Source organism: Acanthopagrus latus, chromosome 12 (genome assembly GCF_904848185.1).
Source record: "Acanthopagrus latus isolate v.2019 chromosome 12, fAcaLat1.1, whole genome shotgun sequence".
NCBI lineage: Eukaryota > Metazoa > Chordata > Actinopteri > Spariformes > Sparidae > Acanthopagrus > Acanthopagrus latus.
In genome coordinates, this window is record NC_051050.1 from 20,616,054 (window position 1) to 20,635,996 (window position 19,943).

At 39.7% G+C, this 19,943-nt stretch overlaps 1 protein-coding gene across 13 annotated transcripts in view; it reads right to left on the reverse strand.

Moving 5' to 3' along the window:
* mast4 (microtubule associated serine/threonine kinase family member 4) overlaps window positions 1-19,943 on the reverse strand; it is a 99,964-nt gene that overhangs the window by 11,810 nt on the left and 68,211 nt on the right. For 7 of the 13 annotated variants that reach the window (XM_037116414.1, XM_037116413.1, XM_037116409.1 and 4 more), the window contains 18 exons: window positions 17,188-17,276; window positions 14,112-14,181; window positions 13,834-13,854; window positions 13,121-13,199; window positions 9,471-9,625; window positions 9,313-9,388; window positions 9,014-9,223; window positions 8,483-8,584; window positions 8,203-8,335; window positions 6,918-6,979; window positions 6,723-6,814; window positions 6,361-6,569; window positions 6,140-6,278; window positions 4,832-4,964; window positions 4,577-4,742; window positions 2,379-2,480; window positions 1,613-1,735; window positions 109-218 (listed from right to left, as the gene is read on the reverse strand). In XM_037116414.1, coding sequence (XP_036972309.1) covers window positions 109-218; window positions 1,613-1,735; window positions 2,379-2,480; window positions 4,577-4,742; window positions 4,832-4,964; window positions 6,140-6,278; window positions 6,361-6,569; window positions 6,723-6,814; window positions 6,918-6,979; window positions 8,203-8,335; window positions 8,483-8,584; window positions 9,014-9,223; window positions 9,313-9,388; window positions 9,471-9,625; window positions 13,121-13,199; window positions 13,834-13,854; window positions 14,112-14,181; window positions 17,188-17,276 — 2,071 coding nt within the window. Of the gene's footprint in view, window positions 1-108; window positions 219-1,612; window positions 1,736-2,378; window positions 2,481-4,576; window positions 4,743-4,831; window positions 4,965-6,139; window positions 6,279-6,360; window positions 6,570-6,722; window positions 6,815-6,917; window positions 6,980-8,202; window positions 8,336-8,482; window positions 8,585-9,013; window positions 9,224-9,312; window positions 9,389-9,470; window positions 9,626-13,120; window positions 13,200-13,833; window positions 13,855-14,111; window positions 14,182-16,465; window positions 16,814-17,187; window positions 17,277-19,943 lie in introns of those variants that run through there. The other 6 variants (XM_037116415.1, XM_037116411.1, XM_037116410.1 and 3 more) reach the window with 5 other exon arrangements.

The following is a 19,943-nucleotide window of genomic DNA, read 5'->3' on the forward strand; positions in this document are numbered from 1 at the left end:
GTGTTTTCTTTCCCATGAGAAAAGGAGCAGGACAGATGAGGGCATCAACTCATTTACATTAGGAACATTTCTGGCAGTAATGATGAAAGTGGGAGATTAAGGACAAACCTTAGAGAACCTGTGAGAACATGAAGAGAACTGCCGCAGCTCCACGTTGAAGTCTTCATCATTTGTATCCTCTTCCTCTGTCTCCAGGTGATGGTATCTCTCAGAGCGAGCTGGGAATGAATGATGACAGGTTTAGATTTCAGATGATTAAGGTGTGAAGAATATAGCAAGTATGTATCGCTTCATGTTTTTGCCACTTGCTTGTCTCAACTTTGTTCCTGAGAAATCTGGTTGTGTTTGTCATTTTGTCATGGCTGACAGGTAAATATTTACATACCCCTGTATTGTTCAACAAAACAGCCCCTCTGTTGCTGAACTCATCAAAAACTGTTTCACAATTTGAAAGCGTGAAAGCGATTTAAGATGCAGATTACAGATTAGCTTTCTCATAGAGGTAGAGGACCATTGTGTAGGAATCAGAGCGAAATATATTATGACATTCATAATTATGTTTTCATGAGTGTATAATCACCTGAAACTAAGAATCATTGTGTTTTCATTAACTTTGAATGAGCCTTTTATATCTACTGGGGGAGTGAGTCCTCTCCCACATGGTTTGCCAAGTCTCTACGGAAACTCAGAATGGACAAACCAAACACTGGCACAATCCCAGTGTCCCTCCTAAAGCTTTAAACCCTGAGCCCTCATGGACTTTGCTGATGTCAACTATCCACTGTTTCAGTGAGAGAGTTTGCAAGGGGTCAAAATGGTTCATTATTATTATGTTTCACCTCACCTTGTGTGTTTTTTTAAATGTTATTACACGTTTTAAAATATATAGCCTAAAAATCAATTAAAAATCCGGAGTACACGTGAACACAAACAGAATATTTTTACAGTCAGAGCTTTCAGGGGAAAAGTTCCATGTTTCAAAAGCATATAATTTTTTGATGTAAATAAAATAAACTTGAAACTTTCTGTTAGTTAAAAAAGGAAGCTGCATATGGAGTAATGAAAGCATCACGATCATGTTTGTGTTTTTCGAGATTACTAGTAATCCATGGTATTCCCCAGTGTTTAATGTTAATATCCTCAGGCAAAGTCTAAAAATATGCAGACTTACAGAAAATGGCCACAAAGGGCTCAAAATGTCAGCATTTGAGCCCTCATGCACTTAACAATTTGACAGTGGGACAGCCCTAAACCCGCGCAGACTTAATGGGATTGAGCCTCAAAGTCTGTGAGTCTGTGAGTGTGGACACTGGGACTGGGCCTCTGACTCTAAAGAGGGCCTTTCATGTTCTAGGACGGTAACATGTTGGGTGTTCAGTTGGTGCTGCAACCTCTCTGGATACCGCAGATACTACAGACTGGAGGTTTAACTCCTACCTTAAAAATCTTACTAACACAGTTCTTAATATTTTAGACTGATAACTTACAATCTCTCCTCATAATCAACAAAAGTCTCCCAGTTTGATTGTCAGGAGCTGATCAGTTGATTTCTGAGAATATCTTTTTTTTTTTTTTTAGCTTTGTTGTTTATACTTCTATATTTTTGACTCACTGTCGAAGTAGCTGGTGTCATCTTCAGACTCCAACTGGGGAATAAACTCAGCCTTCTGCCTCAGCAGGCTGTTCCAGTCCAGGTTGTGGAAAAACTGGTGCTGCTTCACTTCAGCAGCTCCACCTGCAGATGCAATAAACACAAACAGATGACAAGCTTGAGTTTCTTTCAAGGACAAATGTGAGGAAAACACAAAGACAAACTCTGGGCTTTGGCACCGAACGGTTCAGTTAGACACAGGCAGTAAAGAAACGCTAATGCTATGTTTTCCTCTTCCCTGGTGGCTGCAGGCCAAACTGTTATCACGACCATAAATTATGCAGGACCATTTCCTGCCTGTGACCTTTTGTGGAAGAGCGGGAGCATTTGTGAACGGTAGCCAGGCAAGATGAACAAGGAGGTGAAGCTGTCCCTGGACTGAACCGACTACATGCATCCCTCTGATTAAAGGCCATTATCCCAGGTCAAGGCCACTTTTAGAGTCGACACAGCTACACTCTCTCACTGCCTGATCATGCATGGAACTAGATTCATGTACGGGTGAAGAAATAATTGCAATTGATCAAAGGGAAGAGGTGAAGAGGCCACTGGATAAACTGCTCTGCTGGTGGATGACCTCAATTTCTCCCCCAGTGACTTGGAATAATGAGCAGTGCTGAGGTGGCACCATCGCTCACTTGAGAATTTATGGCAGCCTGCTCTGCCTGTCTGGTGCTAACCGAGTTACCGGCTGTGCCACATGTTTCGGTGCTCTGTGTGTTTGTACCTGCGCCCATCCTCTCCAGAGGATTCTGTCTGAGCAGCAAGGTGATCAGCTCCTGAGCATCGGAAGGCGGCGCGTCCTCTCCCTCTGGCCAGTTGATCTCGTCTGGAAACACACAGTACATCCGTTTGAATTAGAAATGCAAGGAGCACGTGAAGCTCAGCTGATAGTAGATTAGTAAGGCAATGTTTTTAGGTGCAGAACATCAAGCATTACTCAGAAAAATACAGTGAAAGCATAGAAAAATGTAAATAACCAGAAAGTGTTGTTGATGAGAAGTTGCTTTAATTTAGGTTCCCTTAAATACTTAATGGTCAAGAAAACACCCGACAGTTCCAAGTGCACAATTACTTGTTGAAGTAAGAGGGGAATATTGGCTAAATTGGTGTCCAACGACTGTCTTATATTCACAGCTTACATCCAGTGAATCAGACTACAAGCTCTCATGTAACCATGGCGGTGAATTAGCAACCAACATGCTTTATGTTTAAAGTAAGTTTATTGTTACGAGCGCATGCAAGAATCGTCTATATTTTACTATTGACTTGGACATCGGGTCAGCCCTGAGGACAACGCTCACTTGACTGTGACCTACTAATGTTAATATTTGTGACACCCAAGTTTAAAAAAACGCTTCACCAGCAAAGTCAGACAAACACAGTTAGCTTGAAGGTGTACGCATAATATTGAACGAGACAATTTACATGTGGTCTAGCTGTTAGTGAAAAGCCTCATGGATAAGCACTGAAAAGGGGGGCAAAGCCTGTCTGTGCCTAGCTGATTGTCTGCTCCGTGTGCAGTTTGTCCCCCATTTTAATCAAATTTGGGAGGGGAACTATGAATATGTATGTGCGGCCCGAGGCCACGGTGGCGTGCATTCAGCGTGTTCAGGCCCCTTTAATTAACAGTCACTCTCAGAGGCTTGGTACAGTTTGATTGAGAGCATAGCAAATCAGTCGTGGCATACCATTCATTTCCACGCCATGGACCGAGGCTGCAAATAAAACAATTCATGAGCCACCCTATCGACAAGATAAAAGCTCTTGTTGTTTCAAGATTAAGATTTTTTCTGTGCTGCTGTCACCACGAGACTACAGGAGAACAAAGTGACATCATTATAATATTATAAATGCACTCGTGGTCTAAAGTCAAGCAGGATCCACTAAATGCCATCTGTTTTTACTGCTAGCCTTCGGGGAAATCTCGGTCTTCAATAAATTCAGAATACACACATCAGCTAATTCCTCGTGGTCACTATTTAAATGTTTAATTCATATCTGAGAGAGGTTTGGGAATTTCTGCTGATGTGCTCGACAAAATTTAAATGCCAGATGCTGCAAGACTTTGCTTAAATCACCTCCAGCAGCAGAAAACGTGTCTAGTCAAACTGAATATTCCATAAGCGGACATAAACAAATACATATAAATTATTTTCATCTTTAATATCAGAAAATATTTAAAAATAAGGCAGTTAATGGGTTGAAAACAATTAATTCTTGAGTCAAGTGTCATGAAATACATTAAGAAGGTCTGTTATTGTTTGAGCAGCAATTAGGCAAAATCACCAATAGGATGTCACAAAAAACATTATACTCTCACATAAAACATTATGAAAAAGTTCAAATCACTTTACAACTAAGTTAAAAAGACAACAAGCAATACGTTCATAAAATATTGTGCTAAAATACAATGAAAGAGAATAAATCAAACAATAAAATCAGTGAAACACAGACCCAAACAGCACTCCACCAAGGGCTAACAGTCCCTTTGACCAACATCAAATTGCTCTCAATAATATATACAAGCCACCTAAATACAGCTGACTTTATTGTATTTATCTGTTTATCTTATAACATCAAGATCCATAAATTATTCAGTGAGAAATTAATGAAAAAGTTTAAAGTTGCACCCATCTCACATGGTTAAAAAAAACATTCCTGGATCTGTACTTTATCTGGATCCACACCAAAAAAAAATAAAAAAAAATAATGGGGTCTATTCTGGGCAGAGACACATCCCACATCCAAGTGTGAAAATAAGTTCAATAGCTTTTGTGTTATCCTGCTGACAAACCAGCCAAGCAACAAACGGACACTGGTGAAAACACAACGTCCTTGGCAGAGGTAATGAAATCAATAAAAAGGAAGTTAAAAATCAATAAGATGCAAAAGTAAAAATAATGAAAAGGATGTAACACTGACCGCTGATGACCTGTCCGAACAGCTCCTCTGGTGTGTCTCCAAAAAAAGGCACACATCCCACCAGAAACTCATACAGGATGATGCCCATCGCCCACCAGTCCACCGGCTTCCCGTAGCCTTGCCGTAGGATCACCTCTGGTGCAATATACTCTGGAGTCCCACATACCTGAAGAGAGAAACAATCATTCTAAACATGATGTAGTTTATGGAAGATTTATAAATTGTCCATGATTGTAGTTAAAAAGTAAGATTCACCTGCTTATCAGAGAACTCCCTGGCATCTTTCTCAATGTGTCCCTCGTACAGATTAGTGGTCATGTTCATCAGCCCGACTTTAGACAACCCGAAATCTGTCAGCTTAATGTGTCCCATAGATGTAACCAGCAAACTGTGAGGAAGAGGGAAGTCAGGAGAAGGAGGGCAAGAGGAAGAGGATGGAAATATTAGAATAAAATGCGATGATGAAAACAGAAACACTTTCTAGCATCTTTAGAAGTTTTTGCTGAAAAAAAAAAAAACCTCACAGTGGCGGTGGAGGTAATAGATCCATTATTGCAGTAATGTTTATAAAGCCACTATCAAAAAAAACTATTTGTTTTCCCATTAAAGATTAGGGAGATGTCTTTTGAACACACTAAGTTTCTAAGTTCTATGACGGGAAGAATTTTGGGTCTTTCATCAATGTTACGAATCAAGGTCAAAGAGTTTTTGGTGTAAACAGCCCAGCACATGGAGTTGAGGGAGGAATTGTCTCTGTTCTGTTCAAAGTCAAAAGTTTAATTGGAAGCCTTCCTGGAGTGACAGCTGCACAATAAATGTCACCATTTAATATTCTATAACAAAAAAAAGTCTGTATAATGTGAAGGCTGCATGTTTTATTCTGAGGGCAAGAGATTAAAATATTTTCACCTGAATTATACAGAAAATTTTTCAAAATCAAAAACTCAAATTGATTTCCCAAAGGGAATTTTATTGAAGCTGCGGTCAAATAATTATTTGCGGAACTTGCAAAACAGCGAGAACACTACATTTTTTATGGACTTATCAGGGCAGCCGAACACTGATATATCATTTTTTAAGTTGCCTATCAACACATGCAGCAGTCGTGGAGCTGACATGGCTTTCATTTGGAGTCATGTTTCTGGCTACCTGACAAAAGCCAAAACACTTTTTTTCACTGATTGTGTTCTCAGCTCCTGAGGGAAATATCTGCCATTTTAGTTGCTAAATGCTCCACTATGTTCACCAGCTAGTTTTTAACTGTGTCTGTCTGCTGTTTGGTGCTTGGCAGGAGCATACAGAGGGTTTTTAGAGCCTTTTCCCTATAAACAGCTGCTTGCTGTGTCTGGAGATAACTTTATGAGAGTGATGATGAGAGTAAACAAAAACAGTAATTTTGCGTAACAAAAAAACAAAATAAAAGAAAAAAAACAGCAACAAAACAAATATATATATATTAAAAACACGCTGTAGAGTTGCATGGAATTCAAGAGTATGTTGATTCATCGCTATGAGCTAAACACAATACTGTTTGTAGCTGCTTTAAAATTTGTGAGGTCTCACTTGTCCGGCTTGAGGTCCCTGTGAACAATGCCATAGTTGTGGAGATACTCCAGAGCAAGAACTGTCTCTGCGAAGTACATCCTGGCCATGTCCACAGGCAGGGGACCCATGTTCTTCAAAAGAGTGGCGCAGTCTCCACCTGTAAAGATCAATAGAGGGATGTAACAGAGCACACACTGATTTCAGCCGCAGCACTTTGCACTACAACCGTAGCTGCTGACCTTCAACATATTCCATGACCATGCACAGGTGCCGCCGTGTCTCAAAGGAGCAGTACATGGACACAACGAAAGGATTCTCAGCAAAGGTTAGGATGTCTCTCTCCACAAAGGCCTGCTGTATCTGATTCCTCAACATCAGATTCTGCTTGTTGATCTTTTTCATGGCAAACCGCTGCTTTGTCTCCTTGTGTCGAACCAGATAGACAGCTCTGTGGAATAAACAGTTGACCAGTCAGTTGTTTTATTGTTAATTGCTATCAACGTCCAGTGGAAATAGAGGGAAAAATGCTCTTTTCTGGGGATCTAACAAACCATCCATCATCACAGATTAGATATTCTGATAAACTGTACAATGTGCTTACCCATAGGCTCCATTGCTGATTAGTTTTGTCATCTCAAAGTCCAGTTCACAGGGTTTACGCCGACACCGCAGTGCTGTGCTGAGGCTGTGAGACTGAGGACAAGAGGAATACAACAAATCAAAACGATAAAAATCTGTTCACATGCTGTAAAGATGGAGCGGATCAATGCAATAATCTTCTTTATTGAGTGCTTACAGAGTCATCGGTTTCTGGGGTTTCTGCAATGCCGCTGTCACAGCTGGTCAGCTGAGCAATTTCTACAGACATAACAGAAGAACATACAGAAAAAAGAAGAGGAGATGCAGTGGATTAAATATTTAAAAAATTGTTCATTATAAATCTGCAGCTTTAAAAGAGACAAATCACCCCAAAATCAAAATACATATTTCTTTTCTTACCTGTTGTGATATTTATCTATTTTGATTGTTTTAGTGTGAGCTGCAAAGTTTTGGAGATATCAAAAACAGTTCCTACAGGAAACTGCTCACAAAAAAGGTCTGTGGATTATCTTGAGAAACTGGGTCATGATTTCTGGGAAGAGACATTGCTGTTGAGGTTTTTAAATGTATTTAAACACCACAACTCACACCAAAACAATCTAGGATGCATAACATAACAACAGGTAAGAGAAAAAACATTTTATTTTTGATTTTGGGTGACCTGTCCCTTTAAGCCTATGATTGCCTTCCGCAGTGCAGGTTTTGAAACAAAGGTTACTGAAATGCCTAAAATCAGCAAACGAAACAAACAACAAAAAAACAGCAGATTTGGTCTTTATTCACCTATTAAGTTTGAGGTGCTGACTCCAAGATAATCTGAATTGAAAGTAAATGGGCCGGAAATCAGATGTGGCAACGCAAACACATGTCTAACACCCATTTTGAAAATCACAACTCCAGAACAAATGCTCATTATAAACCACCTTGCATCTCTCACATTTGTTTCTGTGTGTGTTTGTCCATGTGTGTGTTTTCACAGGGGGGTGTTTGTCTCGTCCCCAGAGAGCCTGTAAACACATTTCCACTGCAATTTAACATCTGTCCTTCCTCGTAGGTTTGCTTCAGGCACACGAGGCACTGGGCAAACGAAACACAGGAGACACTCAGGGGAAATGAATGGGGCGATTGGCTGATGCGCCAGCCTGTGTGGATCTGTATAAGGTCTGTGGGGAGACCATTCCTTTCTAATTAGTCATAATGAATGTTGTTTGTTACTGAATCTGGGGAGACAGAGGGTCATTAGAAAGACAGTCTGTTCAGTACAGGACATTAGTCAAGAGTATCTTTGTCTTTCAGTTCACTCCACAGCTTCATTTCTTTGAAACCTTGCATTCAATTTGGACATATTTACTTCAACGCCGACATGCTGAACTAAAACAATATTTTAGGATTTATTTCATTCTGTCAAACCGTTTGAGTGTCTTCTAACTAGTTTTTATTGTACTGCAATAGCACTGATGATGGCTGAGCACTTCCTGTACCTTCCAGAGGATCTCTTGTGAGTCCCAGCTGGCTGATGATGTAACGAGGGATGTCCGTTTTGATACCCTGACCCTCTTTAGCATGTCCTTCAGCCGCCTCCAAAAGGTGGTAAAACTCCTCTGGGTCAAACTCCTAAAGACACAGCAAGAGACACACTTAAGTTTATTTCCGCATGAGCAGTATTTGAGATCATGATGCACTTTTCAATGAAGGCAAATAACAAATCTTTGGCTTTCGTGTCAGGGCCTGTTTAAGGCTATTTAGTGATATGAAACATACCAGACATTCCAGCAGTCGAGCAGGTCGTGCGATGATTATGAGGATCTTCTTCACCAGCTCTCTGATGAAGTTCACCTCCTCACTCTCTGATCGCTCCGTGGACTAAACAGCAGCAAACCAGAAACGATTCAAGATCTCAGTAATTTGTAATCATAAACTGGCCAAAGACAGGTATAGTTTAAAATTTAGCATGGTTTCTGTTATCTTTAATGCTAAAATTGCAAAAATCAGTGTTCATAAAATGTTAGAAATAATTATATAAATCGATTCCAAATATTACAATAAACAAAAACCTTTTGTTTTATCGGGCAGAATATTTTTTCGTCCACGTGGTTTAAAGCTTTTGTGTTTTTTAGAAGACTGCAGAAAATCAGTGATTTATCTCTGTGACTCAAAAGTATTATTACACATTTTACATCCTGATCTAAAGATCTAAAGCGGTACATCATTGCTCCCACAACATTTTCATGTCGTTTCTCTGTTCTCTGTTCTGGTGTTTTAACACACTACGATCTCTGAAGATGCGCTCACCTCCTGAACAAGCCTCTCCAGCTTGTCGGTGAGCTCGCAGAAGTAGCTGGAGGTGATGAGTCCTAGCCGGCTCTTTTCCAGGCAGTCACGGGCCAGCTCAATTATCTGGTGGTGGGCAAAGCCGAGCACACCATCTGCCAAAGGGAGGACGCTCTCCGGAGAGTTGCTGCGGATGATGTCCTGAATCCGTTCCTCCATCTGAGCTGTGGCCTGCAGTGACAAGGGAAGGTGTTTGTTTGGTAATGTGTAAGATAATAAATGGCCAGACATGGCTGTAGAAACTTATTGTAAGCCCATACCTTAGGAAACCGCTCTTTGTAGACGTGATTCATCATAATAATCTCATGGTCATAACATGATGGAGATCTTCCAGGGCTGAAAAACAAAACGGCTCTAAAATCAGTACTTGAGAGGTGACAATGGTATGCCTTGTTCATTTGTAGAGTTAAATGAATACCTGAGACTGCGTGAGCGTGGTCGCATGGCCGTCGCTCTGCGGCATTCATCCCCGGAGATGCTCTCAGTGCAGAAGTGCTTGGAGAGGAAGTGCAGTTCATCAGGCGTAGGCTGGAAGGGCAGCTGGTGCAGCTTCTCCTGTGATGAACAGGATGACTGGAAATGAAACACATATATATTCAACATGAAAAGAAAAAAAAACGAGACGGTAATTTTATGTGGATGAAAGAAAAACAATCATGCCAACAGATTCCTTGAGGGGTGGCAGTTTCCCCTCAAGTACCTGCCAAATTTTAAAGAATAATTTGACATTTTGGGAAATATAATTTATTCTTTCTAGCTGAGAAGATGTAAATGGTATTATGTTTGCTAGATGATGGCTAGCTTAGCTTAGCATGAAGAGTGGAACAGGGGGGAAACAGCTTACCTGGCTCTGTCAAAAGGGAATATAGGGAAAAAAAAGCTGTACAAGCAGACAGAGTATGGTTAGCTGTTTCCGCTTGTTTCCAGTCTTTATGCTGCGCTAAGAAAGCTTCATATCTGCCGTGTTCAATATTTTTTTCCAGGGTTGTAAAGCCATGACCTGCTGTACTCTGCCTCTGATTGGCTTGCACTGACTCCCTTCCTTGGTTGTGCTGGCTTAGGTTTAGGCATGACGACTGAGGATTTGATAGAGTTCAGGTCAGAATATCACATAAGCCAGTCAGAGAGAGAGCAAGGCAGATCATACCTTCACACCCCTGGGAAAAAAATATGACTTATCAAACACACACACAAAAATGCTAACAATTGTCTCATCCAATTATGAGGAAGAAAAAAATATCACGATTGCCAAATGAAGAAACTGTTCCTTTAAAGTCGAGATGCACTGATAGTGGAATTTTGGGCCGGTTGTTGTTGCTTATTTTGTTTTTGTTGTTATCCATTTCCTAATTTTTGGCAGGGAAAGAAAGAAATCTTCATTATAAAATAATAACTGAACAGTTTTAAAGTCATTCAGAACTTCATTACACTGTCTTAGAAAGAAATCAAATTATACAGATTAATGGACAATATTTAATTTAACTTTCTTTTGCATGAGAAAAGATTGTTGTTCAGTTTTAAAAGCTTTTTTCAGCCCGCTTTACAACTGAACAGAATTGGTACGATAGATAAACATCGGCCGATAGCGACGTACAGCTGATATATCGGTGGATCCGACTTTAAAGCATCTCACAAAACCAAATCTTTTGACAAAGGTTTATCTGATATTGACGTGTTGGTGTTGTTCTGGAATATCATGGTTAATATGTTGCTCCAGGACATTTGTTTCAACTTATAGAACCATCCAGAGCAAGCTGTTGTAGCTGAGTGGGATAAGCATAGAACTCTCCTCACCCTGGAGACCAATGATTATATTGCATACTTATAATTTCCTGTTTTGAACGGAATCTTTCACAACATTAACCACGTGTTTGAAAAGATAACTTGTTCCATGTAGCTATGACATTACAAAAATGTGATCGGTCAATTGATGGTCTATGATGGTCTTGGAGAAACATTAATTATGACCAACAACACGGAGATATCAGATTGTACTTCTGTGGCTAGTAACACATGAGAAAATGAAACAGCTCTGGCAAATGATACTGGAAAATTACCAAAAAATAAGAACAATTTCATGAAACAGACAAAACTCCTGATAACACATTCATTATTGTATTTCATTTATATTCTATTAAACAATTCAAACTGCTGTACTGAATATCTGAACCATGAGCCTGACTTCTAACACAAAACAAAAACAAGTACCGTTTCCAAGATGACGCGACCCATGACTGATGTTTCACAGAAACAAGAACATGCTTCCTGCGATAGATGGTGTGAAAAGCAGGAAATGTACTTGATGACCAAGGAAACCCCACAAAACAAAAACAAAACATCAATATGAGCAATTTCTAATGGCCACGACACTTTTGCTGTTCCTGTAAATGACTGTGTTTACATGTATTGTATGTAAATGCTCAGCAGCTCTTTTCGCTTCCTGTAAACGATTATGCTGATGTTTGAATACGATTGCTTTCTGTCAGTGAAAGTGATACAGAGCTGTCAGACGGAGGAAATGGACACAAAAACAATGAGAGGAAAAGTGTTTGTGTGTGTGTTTGTTGTCCATTCAACTATTACATTTGTATATCAAGATCACAATTTGAAGGAGGCAGATAACCCGTTCCAATGGAGAACTGAAAACATAAATTCAAAGCCACCAGACTCCTTTGACAAAAACACTAATTTGATCGCGCAGAACACAAGAGTAGCTGGTCTAATGCTTCCTTGACTGGGTAGTTCGTACATCTTAATGAATAACTTTGGTGTTTTAAATGCTTAGTTCTGATTCTTCAAGGTCACACGATAACACATACAAATTAACTGATCTAGGCAGCGGTAGACAAGCAACTCTGGTGCTCTGTGGGGTAAAATCACCGTTTTTGTTAAAAGGAGTCTGGTCACTTTGGAGACAGTAATAAAGGCTTCAGTTTCCTGTCAGAGAGGACTGGCTGATGGCAAGGTAAAGAAGTGAAAAGATTCTCTATCAAGCAAACACTTTAACCTGATACAGTATTCCAGCTGCTTCTCCAAACTGGGGGCGTACAGACAGCCAGCTACTGCAGATTATGCACTTACTGTAGATAAGTACCTCATACAAGCCCACTTCAAAAAGCCTGAACCCTTTAAGTGAGAAGGCTAAAATACCAAAAACCAGTCAATCAGTGTTTGCACACTTTGATTTCGTGACAGAAAAAACATTTCTATGATGTCTGGAAAAACAAGGCTGTGTGTATTTTTTGTTGCCATTTGTCTCATGTCAATTTGAAACAGATAGTTGGAAGGTAGATGACAAACAGCTGGTGAACAGAGCTGTCGAAAAATTTCAAGTTTATCAACCCTGAGTGATTCAGAGCTGTGAGACAGTCTCTCTTGTCAATCTTTCAGTATCAAGAATACAGCTAATATCGACAGAAGCCTTGAGAAGTAAATAAAGAAAAAAAGTGAGCCATTTTGATTTTTTTTCCCCATCTGTGAAAGTTTTAGCTTTTTTCTTTAGTCTTTGTTTTTTGTAGCCACAAGAGATGCACGACTGCAGCTCTACCCCTCGTTTTAAATAGCAACTAAAAAGTTAACTGAGCACTATAAACACTATAAAGTATATACTGTGTGTCAGCAAGCGTTTCATGTAACAGGACTGCCTGAGGTCTTGTGTTTTGAGTACATGGAGAGATTAAAGGTCAACTGGAAGAACACATGAATGTTGCGTAAACATGGGGTAGTGGTGTACTTCAGGCTTTTGTGGCCGGATTGAGCATTACAAAAACAAACAGTGAATAAAAGGTTAACAAATTCATAAATATTTTATTTAAAACCACAGCAAGTTTACGTTTATCTTGACTTGTTTCTCTGATTGGCGTAAAAGAAGGATCCCGAGAAATGTCAACCACAAGCATTTCACATTTCATTTAAAAGTTGGTAGACCACAAACACAGGTCTATAGTTAAGTCAAATCTTTTCCTCAAAATCGTTCAACCCTACTTTTAACTACTACTCTTTGGTTGTGTTTCACTAATTGACCTGTCACATGTCTTGATGCCAGTCGTGTGAGTGCACGATGCTTACAGAGACTGTGGAGCTGGGTGTGTTGGTTCCATATCCGGAGGAGGGAAGGGAGGCCAACGACCAGCGGCGACCATCAGTCCTGTCACAGAACAGCGAACACACAGAGAGAATTGTCAGATATCAACGTCTGATACCAAATCCATAAATGAAAAAAGCATTCAAACATAAAGATGGGTGACAAATTAAAGGAAAAACCTGAATAGAAGAGTACAGAAACATAACAAATGGTGGCCCTGTGAGGCAGCGCTCGGAGGAAATATCATTTGGAAGGATTAATCCCTCTGTTGTTTTTTTTGCTGCAAAGACTAAGATGATTTATGTTAGTTTTTCCTTTAATTTCTCAGCCGCCCTGTGTGATTAAAGTTCTTTACAATTCTAGTCAGCGGAAAGAATTTGTCTTTGTTCAAAGACAAATTTGTGAAACTATGCATATTTTCCATGTTTGTATTCAAAACATGTAAATTAAATCCTGCAATCCTAATGCTCATGGTTATAGATGAATGGTGACCTTTCTCTGGTATTGTTCAAAATGATTCTATTAGTTAAACCGCACAGAAACAAGGAGAAACATTACAGAAACTGAAACTAGATGCCAGAATGATGTAAAAGAAAACTTTAAAGCTACAATGAGACAAACTAATGGGGGTTAGGTGTATGTCATTGGGACAAATGCAGGGTTCAAGGGCAACAAAAAAAGCCTAACATGAATTTACCTGTCTGCTCTGTGGCAATGACTGTGGATTGTAACAAAAATACACAATTACATGATATCATGTTGAGGAATGGCTCAAATTACTGATGTTTTAAATGCATAAATAGACTCAAGAGGCTTAATGTTGGCAGAAAAAATAAGATCTGACACTGCTGAATAGCTACAAATCAACTCATTTTTCTCTAAACAATCTGTATCCAACAAATCTCCCTCTGGTCTTCATTGGCTGATTTGTTCAGCTGCAAATCAAGTAAATACCCATGGTTGTGCTGAGTGTACCTTCGTGCAAAGGAGAAATGAGCAGAGGCACTAGGAGAAAAATTTCTAGGGCTGTCTTGAGGGCTTGTTCCTGTAAGAAAAAACACAAAGAAAACGGAGATTAAAAACAAATTGAAAGAGGAAAACTACCTGCAAGCAAACAAAATCCAATAAGACTGGATTCCCCACTTCAATTTGAAGCCAAAACAAAGCCTGACAAACTGCAATCAACCACTGATAGCTGCATCATCATGGATCTGAGTGAACAGCCCAAATGTGTTTGACGGGACATTTCGGCTGTTTACTATAATTACAAAATCGACTGAAATCTAATCATCTTATTGATATATGTAAATAACTCTGATCATTTTTGCTTACCTTGACACAACCTGTTGTGTTTACATAAGAATCTCAAACATATTTGAGGGTACATGATGCCAGAATAACCAGAGACAAAGAGACACCTCAAATGCAATGTTAACTCTTTTGCTAGTGCTGCTGTAAAGCCAACAGCAAGACACAAAATGAACATTTCTAGTCTATTTTTTTATTTTATTTTTTCCAACCATAACAGACACTTAGTGGGAAAGCACCTTGATATAGAGGATTAGTGCATCTCACCTGGACCTAAAATTGTCTACTGATGATCTCATGACTATGATATGAACTCTCATTACACTGAAGTATGTTTAGAGAACAGTTACTGTGTGATATCTCGCATTAATCCATATTATAGAGCACTAGTTTAAAACCAGGTCAGCCATCAGGCAAACTAAATCCACCCACGGCTCATTCCAAAGTATCATTTTCATCAACACCATATTCACAGAATGGAAATTTTCCCAATCTGGCTTAATGTCACCTCCGTCCTCCTATCTCTTACTCTACACCTTGCACTTGCCAGTAATTGTAAAACAGTCTGCTTTAACCAGTGTGTTTCTAAAAGCTGCTTGTTTTTTACACAGCATGCAAAGATGTGTCAGAAAGTCAAACGTGACACCCAGAAGCAGCACACCATGCAGTGAAACACTCTCCTCACAGATCTTAAACGGTTAAACTTCTGAGAGACGTGGATTTGGTTTGCAAATGTGATAGCTGTACATTTTGAAAAGCCTGACAGGCACACAACTTATCAAAACTGCCTTGATGTTGCTATAAAAACTGAAGTGTTGTAGAGTGAAGGCAGGTCTTTAATGTGGGTTTTGCTAAAATGCAGCTCAGCTCTGCACATCACCCGAAGAGAGTAAACTTTACAGAAGCAGAATCACAAACATACAGTTACAAATGGGAGGATAATTCAAAAGCGTCAAGTTTTGTTGCTTTAATTGTCCACCTTAATGCATGCACACTGGCTCGCCTCGTCTTTCTGTTTCTCTCTACTTTCTGTTTTCTCTCAACCAGCAATGTTATCTGCTTTCATCTTCAGTAGTACTTTTTATAAAGTCGACCAAAAGCAAGATAGGAGAGGATTTGTTTTTCATCCGCAATTTCCGTTGTCATAACAGCAGGTGAGCCCCGAGTGGGGAAAGCTTGCTGTTAATTATGTAGCCGATCAAAACCATCGTGCACCAAATGATATCACAACAACCAGGGGCACTTGCAATGTTATACAAAGCAGTGGCACAAGTAGGCCTATATTCAATAGGAGAGGCTGATTCACAATCAGTGCATTCACAGGAGGGGTTTAATACAAAAAAGTGTTTTACGCTGCCAAGTATGTGTGATTGACAACAGACCGAAGGGGAAGAGCGAGGGCTGATTTTCATATAGTTAATCAATCCACCCAGCTAAACTTTAAAAGGCGCTTTGTAAACAAATTTCTTACTTACTGACTATGTCCTCCAATAACTATGCACACCCTCTCTGTACCTACATCAGTAACATCCACATACAGTATTACCTTGCTGGTTGGAGAAGCTTTGGGCCACTGAACACATTATACTGTAGGGACTTTCTGAAAGGCACCAATTAGCCGTAATATAAAAACAAACCTATGGTCCTGCATTAATCAGACATAATTACATCTTTCACTAAAGGGTGGGACAAAACGGTTAATTAACCAGAAGCGAGGATGGAACCTCCTCCTGCCATGATAAAGAGAGGCCCCCTCCAGGGTGGGGAACAACGATAGAGCCACTAAATCTTGTAAGTGATCAATGTCACCTATTTAATTGCAATGTCATCTTAATCATAGCCAATTAAAGATGAAAATCTCTTCCTCTGGGAGTTCGACTGCACCTGAAGAGATTATGTACTGACTGGACTAACAGGAAATACAAGAGCTACAAGCGGAATTCAGAGGCGAAAGATCAACTTTCTTAATTACTGTACTTCAGTGGTGGCTGTAAATGGAATTTAAAGAATGTATTTCTTACCTTTTATACCAATATTGCGACTGAGCCACAGTCTGAGGTCATCCAACAGCTGAATACATTCATTGGCAAGAGAAATGTGGCTTTCTGAGTCCGAGTCCATCTTGAAATACTGACCAAACGCTGCGAGCTGTGGCTCTGCTTTTGCTGACCAATGCCAGGAAATAAAACGCCCCATGGTAAATGAGGCCTCCCCTCCCTCTGCTCCTGTGTATTTCCTCTCTGCAGGCCACCACTTCCTCTCAGAGCACAATCACTGACCTTCAACTTACCACTGTACAGTTAAATTCTCACCTAAAACACCACAGAAGTGACCTGACAGATTACCACAGAGAGGATGATTAAAGTTTTATGACTTCTTTTTATTGCTCAGCTTTCTGTGCCTGGCAAGCCTTGGTACCTTGTGTTGTTGAGGGTCAGCCAATAATACTCAATATGTACATTAACTGAATGTGTTTCCATTTTATAATATCAATATCATATAGGCGTGCCAGATAAGTGCTTCCATTTGGTTGAAAGCTACGGACAGGGAAACAGAGACGAATTATAAATCTCCTTGAGCATTTTCCCGTGTTCTACTCCAAAACTTCATTTTGTTTTACACAATGGACGGCATTCCTGTGAGAGAACATTGTGAATTGTGTGCACTAATGGGTACTTTTCTAACACTGTGTTGAGGGAGCAGTGCACACTCATTAAAGGACATTTGGTGTACATGGACTTACCTGTAAGAGATGAAAGAGGGGAGTGAGGTCGTGGCAAACCTGATGACTGACCGCTTCCTATCAGGCTTTTTCTGTTGCTCGTCCTGCAGCTGTAAAACCAAACAGTCAAATATTAGGCAGGACACTGGATTGAGAAATCACTTAATATACATTTCTCTAATTGACAGCAGACAAATCTCAGTTTGTATGCATATTATTTTAATCATTTGGGGGTTTCGAATGTGTTAAAATATGCACTACTCGTCTTTTCTTTTGTTTGGTGCCGTCACTGAGATTTACAGTTGTGTATTGGCTCAAGTTGACTCTGACAGATATCACGGCAGTCAGCAAAACAGAGGAAACCTTTTCCACAACAAAGGGAAGTGATTTGATGATGTGAATAGGCAAACAGCTATGGAAGCAAAGAAAGGTCAAAATAATTAGAATTTTTTGACGGGCAGCTGAACACACAACTGTGAAGTTTAGCCACAGCTGTATACATAATGTTGACGGTTACAGCACTGAAACAACTTTACTCTGAAAATCCTCAACGTGAATTCTAATTTGCAAAGAAAATGGCATTCAGCTGACAGTGAATATGTGAATACACTTATTACAATCAATTAGTTACATGTATTTCTAATAGATAGTCTATTACAGACCACAAACATGCCGTCAACATAATATAATGAAGGGCAGGTTTACAGTCCTGCCATCAACAGTATATTTGGTGTACACAGTGCAACAAAACAAGAGACAGAACATCTTTGTTAAAGTGAAACTCTCACCAAAATGCAACCTAGGCTTCATTTGTGAATGTATATAAGTCAAACCTTCATGTAAAGCATAATAAAGATGAACCGTAGATGACCGTAGTTTCGTTTTCGGGCAAGCTCATTTTCAATGGGAGTGCATGGGGCACTTTCATGCTATCATCAAAATCACTATTTTTAAAACACTAAGAAGGCTCGACACAACATGAAACTTTGCTCGTACTATCACAAGGGTCTCTACACAAGAACATGAGCATTGAGAACATAGTTTGCGTACACAGAGTTTACTAAAAAGAAGGTTTTTGAACAACTCACGTTAGCAGCTGTATCTTCGACATGTCACCGTCATGGCGGACAAAAAGTGTCAACAGGAAGGCTTGAGGAGCAGTCCACAATTACTCAGGGATCGACACTTTTTTTGCTTTTATTTTGTGTTTTGGTAAAAGTTTCCCTTTAAGTCACCAAAAAAACAGGCTCTGTGTACAGCATTGAGAATATCTATGTAATATCTAAAGTGTTGGTCATGTGAAAACAGGACTGTGACTCATGATGAGTACCCTTGAATAAACAACATGCAACACATTAAAGAGGCCCAGTTTTTAACCTTGAGAGAGAAATGAACTAATTCACTGTGTTAAAAAGCAGCTTTAGTGTTCAACATCCCGATTAGTCTTGGATTTACACTTTCAAATTAGAGGCTGTCAGTGGAAACACATAATGCCTGCAGAACATGATTTCATTTCAAGGTCAGAGACTCAATGACATCCTGTTACATAACCTCCTCAGAGAACTGAACCATTTTCAACAGAGTTTTTAAGATGCTATTCAATAATTATTTCAATCGTGTGCATTATATAAACACCACAAACACTCTCAGTCTCTCCAGTTTCTCTCAGTGTTTGAAGACTAAAGCCAGTTGGAGCTGTTCTCATATATATAACTGCATCCGTACCACACCATAGTATCATAGGATCAAGAGTTAAGTATTTTTTCAAAAGGCAGATTGTCTGGCAGCAAAAATTTTAATTTTCATTCTTTGGTGCGGCTGACAAATTAAAAAGAGAGAAAAAAGAAGGAACTAAATTTCTCTGATGCACGACTATAGGACAGCCAAGGAGTCCTTGTTCATTTAGGACAGAGACGGAAAGACAAAGCGAGAGAGAGCGCTAGTCAGAAGTGCAGCTCTGCCTGTTGTCTGTGTGTTTCAGCATTGATCGCACAGAACGATCAAACGCACATGAGCTTCTGCAATGATGCAGTAATGCGTGAGCAGGCGGCCGTCATCTCTCTGACAACAGTGCTGAGGAGCAGCTCATACAGGTGCCACTGCAGAGCCTCAATGTCACCTCGGCAGTAGTGACAAGCTCTGCACATTTTTACTAGAGTTGATAATGATGTGCAAAAAGCTCCCCGCACTCCATGTTTGGCATTAGAAGACTGAGAACACAGCAAAGGCCTTGATGGATCCAAAAGAAATTCTGTTTCCGCAAGATCTGCTGCATCAATCAGGTGATTTCCAATTATTATGTACACATTTAGCTAGATATATTGTGCAAAGATGACAATGCTGCAAGTGTATTCTAGTGTTCAGAGGGATCAGTCCAATAGAGTGATATACAAGTGTCCCATGACTGACTTGTCATATTGGTGTTGATGACCTACAGGGAATTCCCCACAAATCTGATTCATCAATTTATCAGTGACACCAGAAATATCAGTGGAGAGAAGAAGAAGCTTCGCTCCTGATCTGTGCCTGAGCAATTAACTACATACTACTACAATCTAACGAGATGATCAATAGATGACAAGCAAATGTTCATATTAGTGGTTGCTATGACTTTTGAGTAAATACTGCAGGATGCAAATTTTTGATAATTCCCAAAGTTGCAAAAGAAAGTTTTGCGAATGACAGTTGCCTTAAAACAGGGCAGAATGTGAATAATTTCATATTTAGTTCTGATTAAGCATCACATTTTGGGCATTTGCTTCCACAGACTTGAAAGA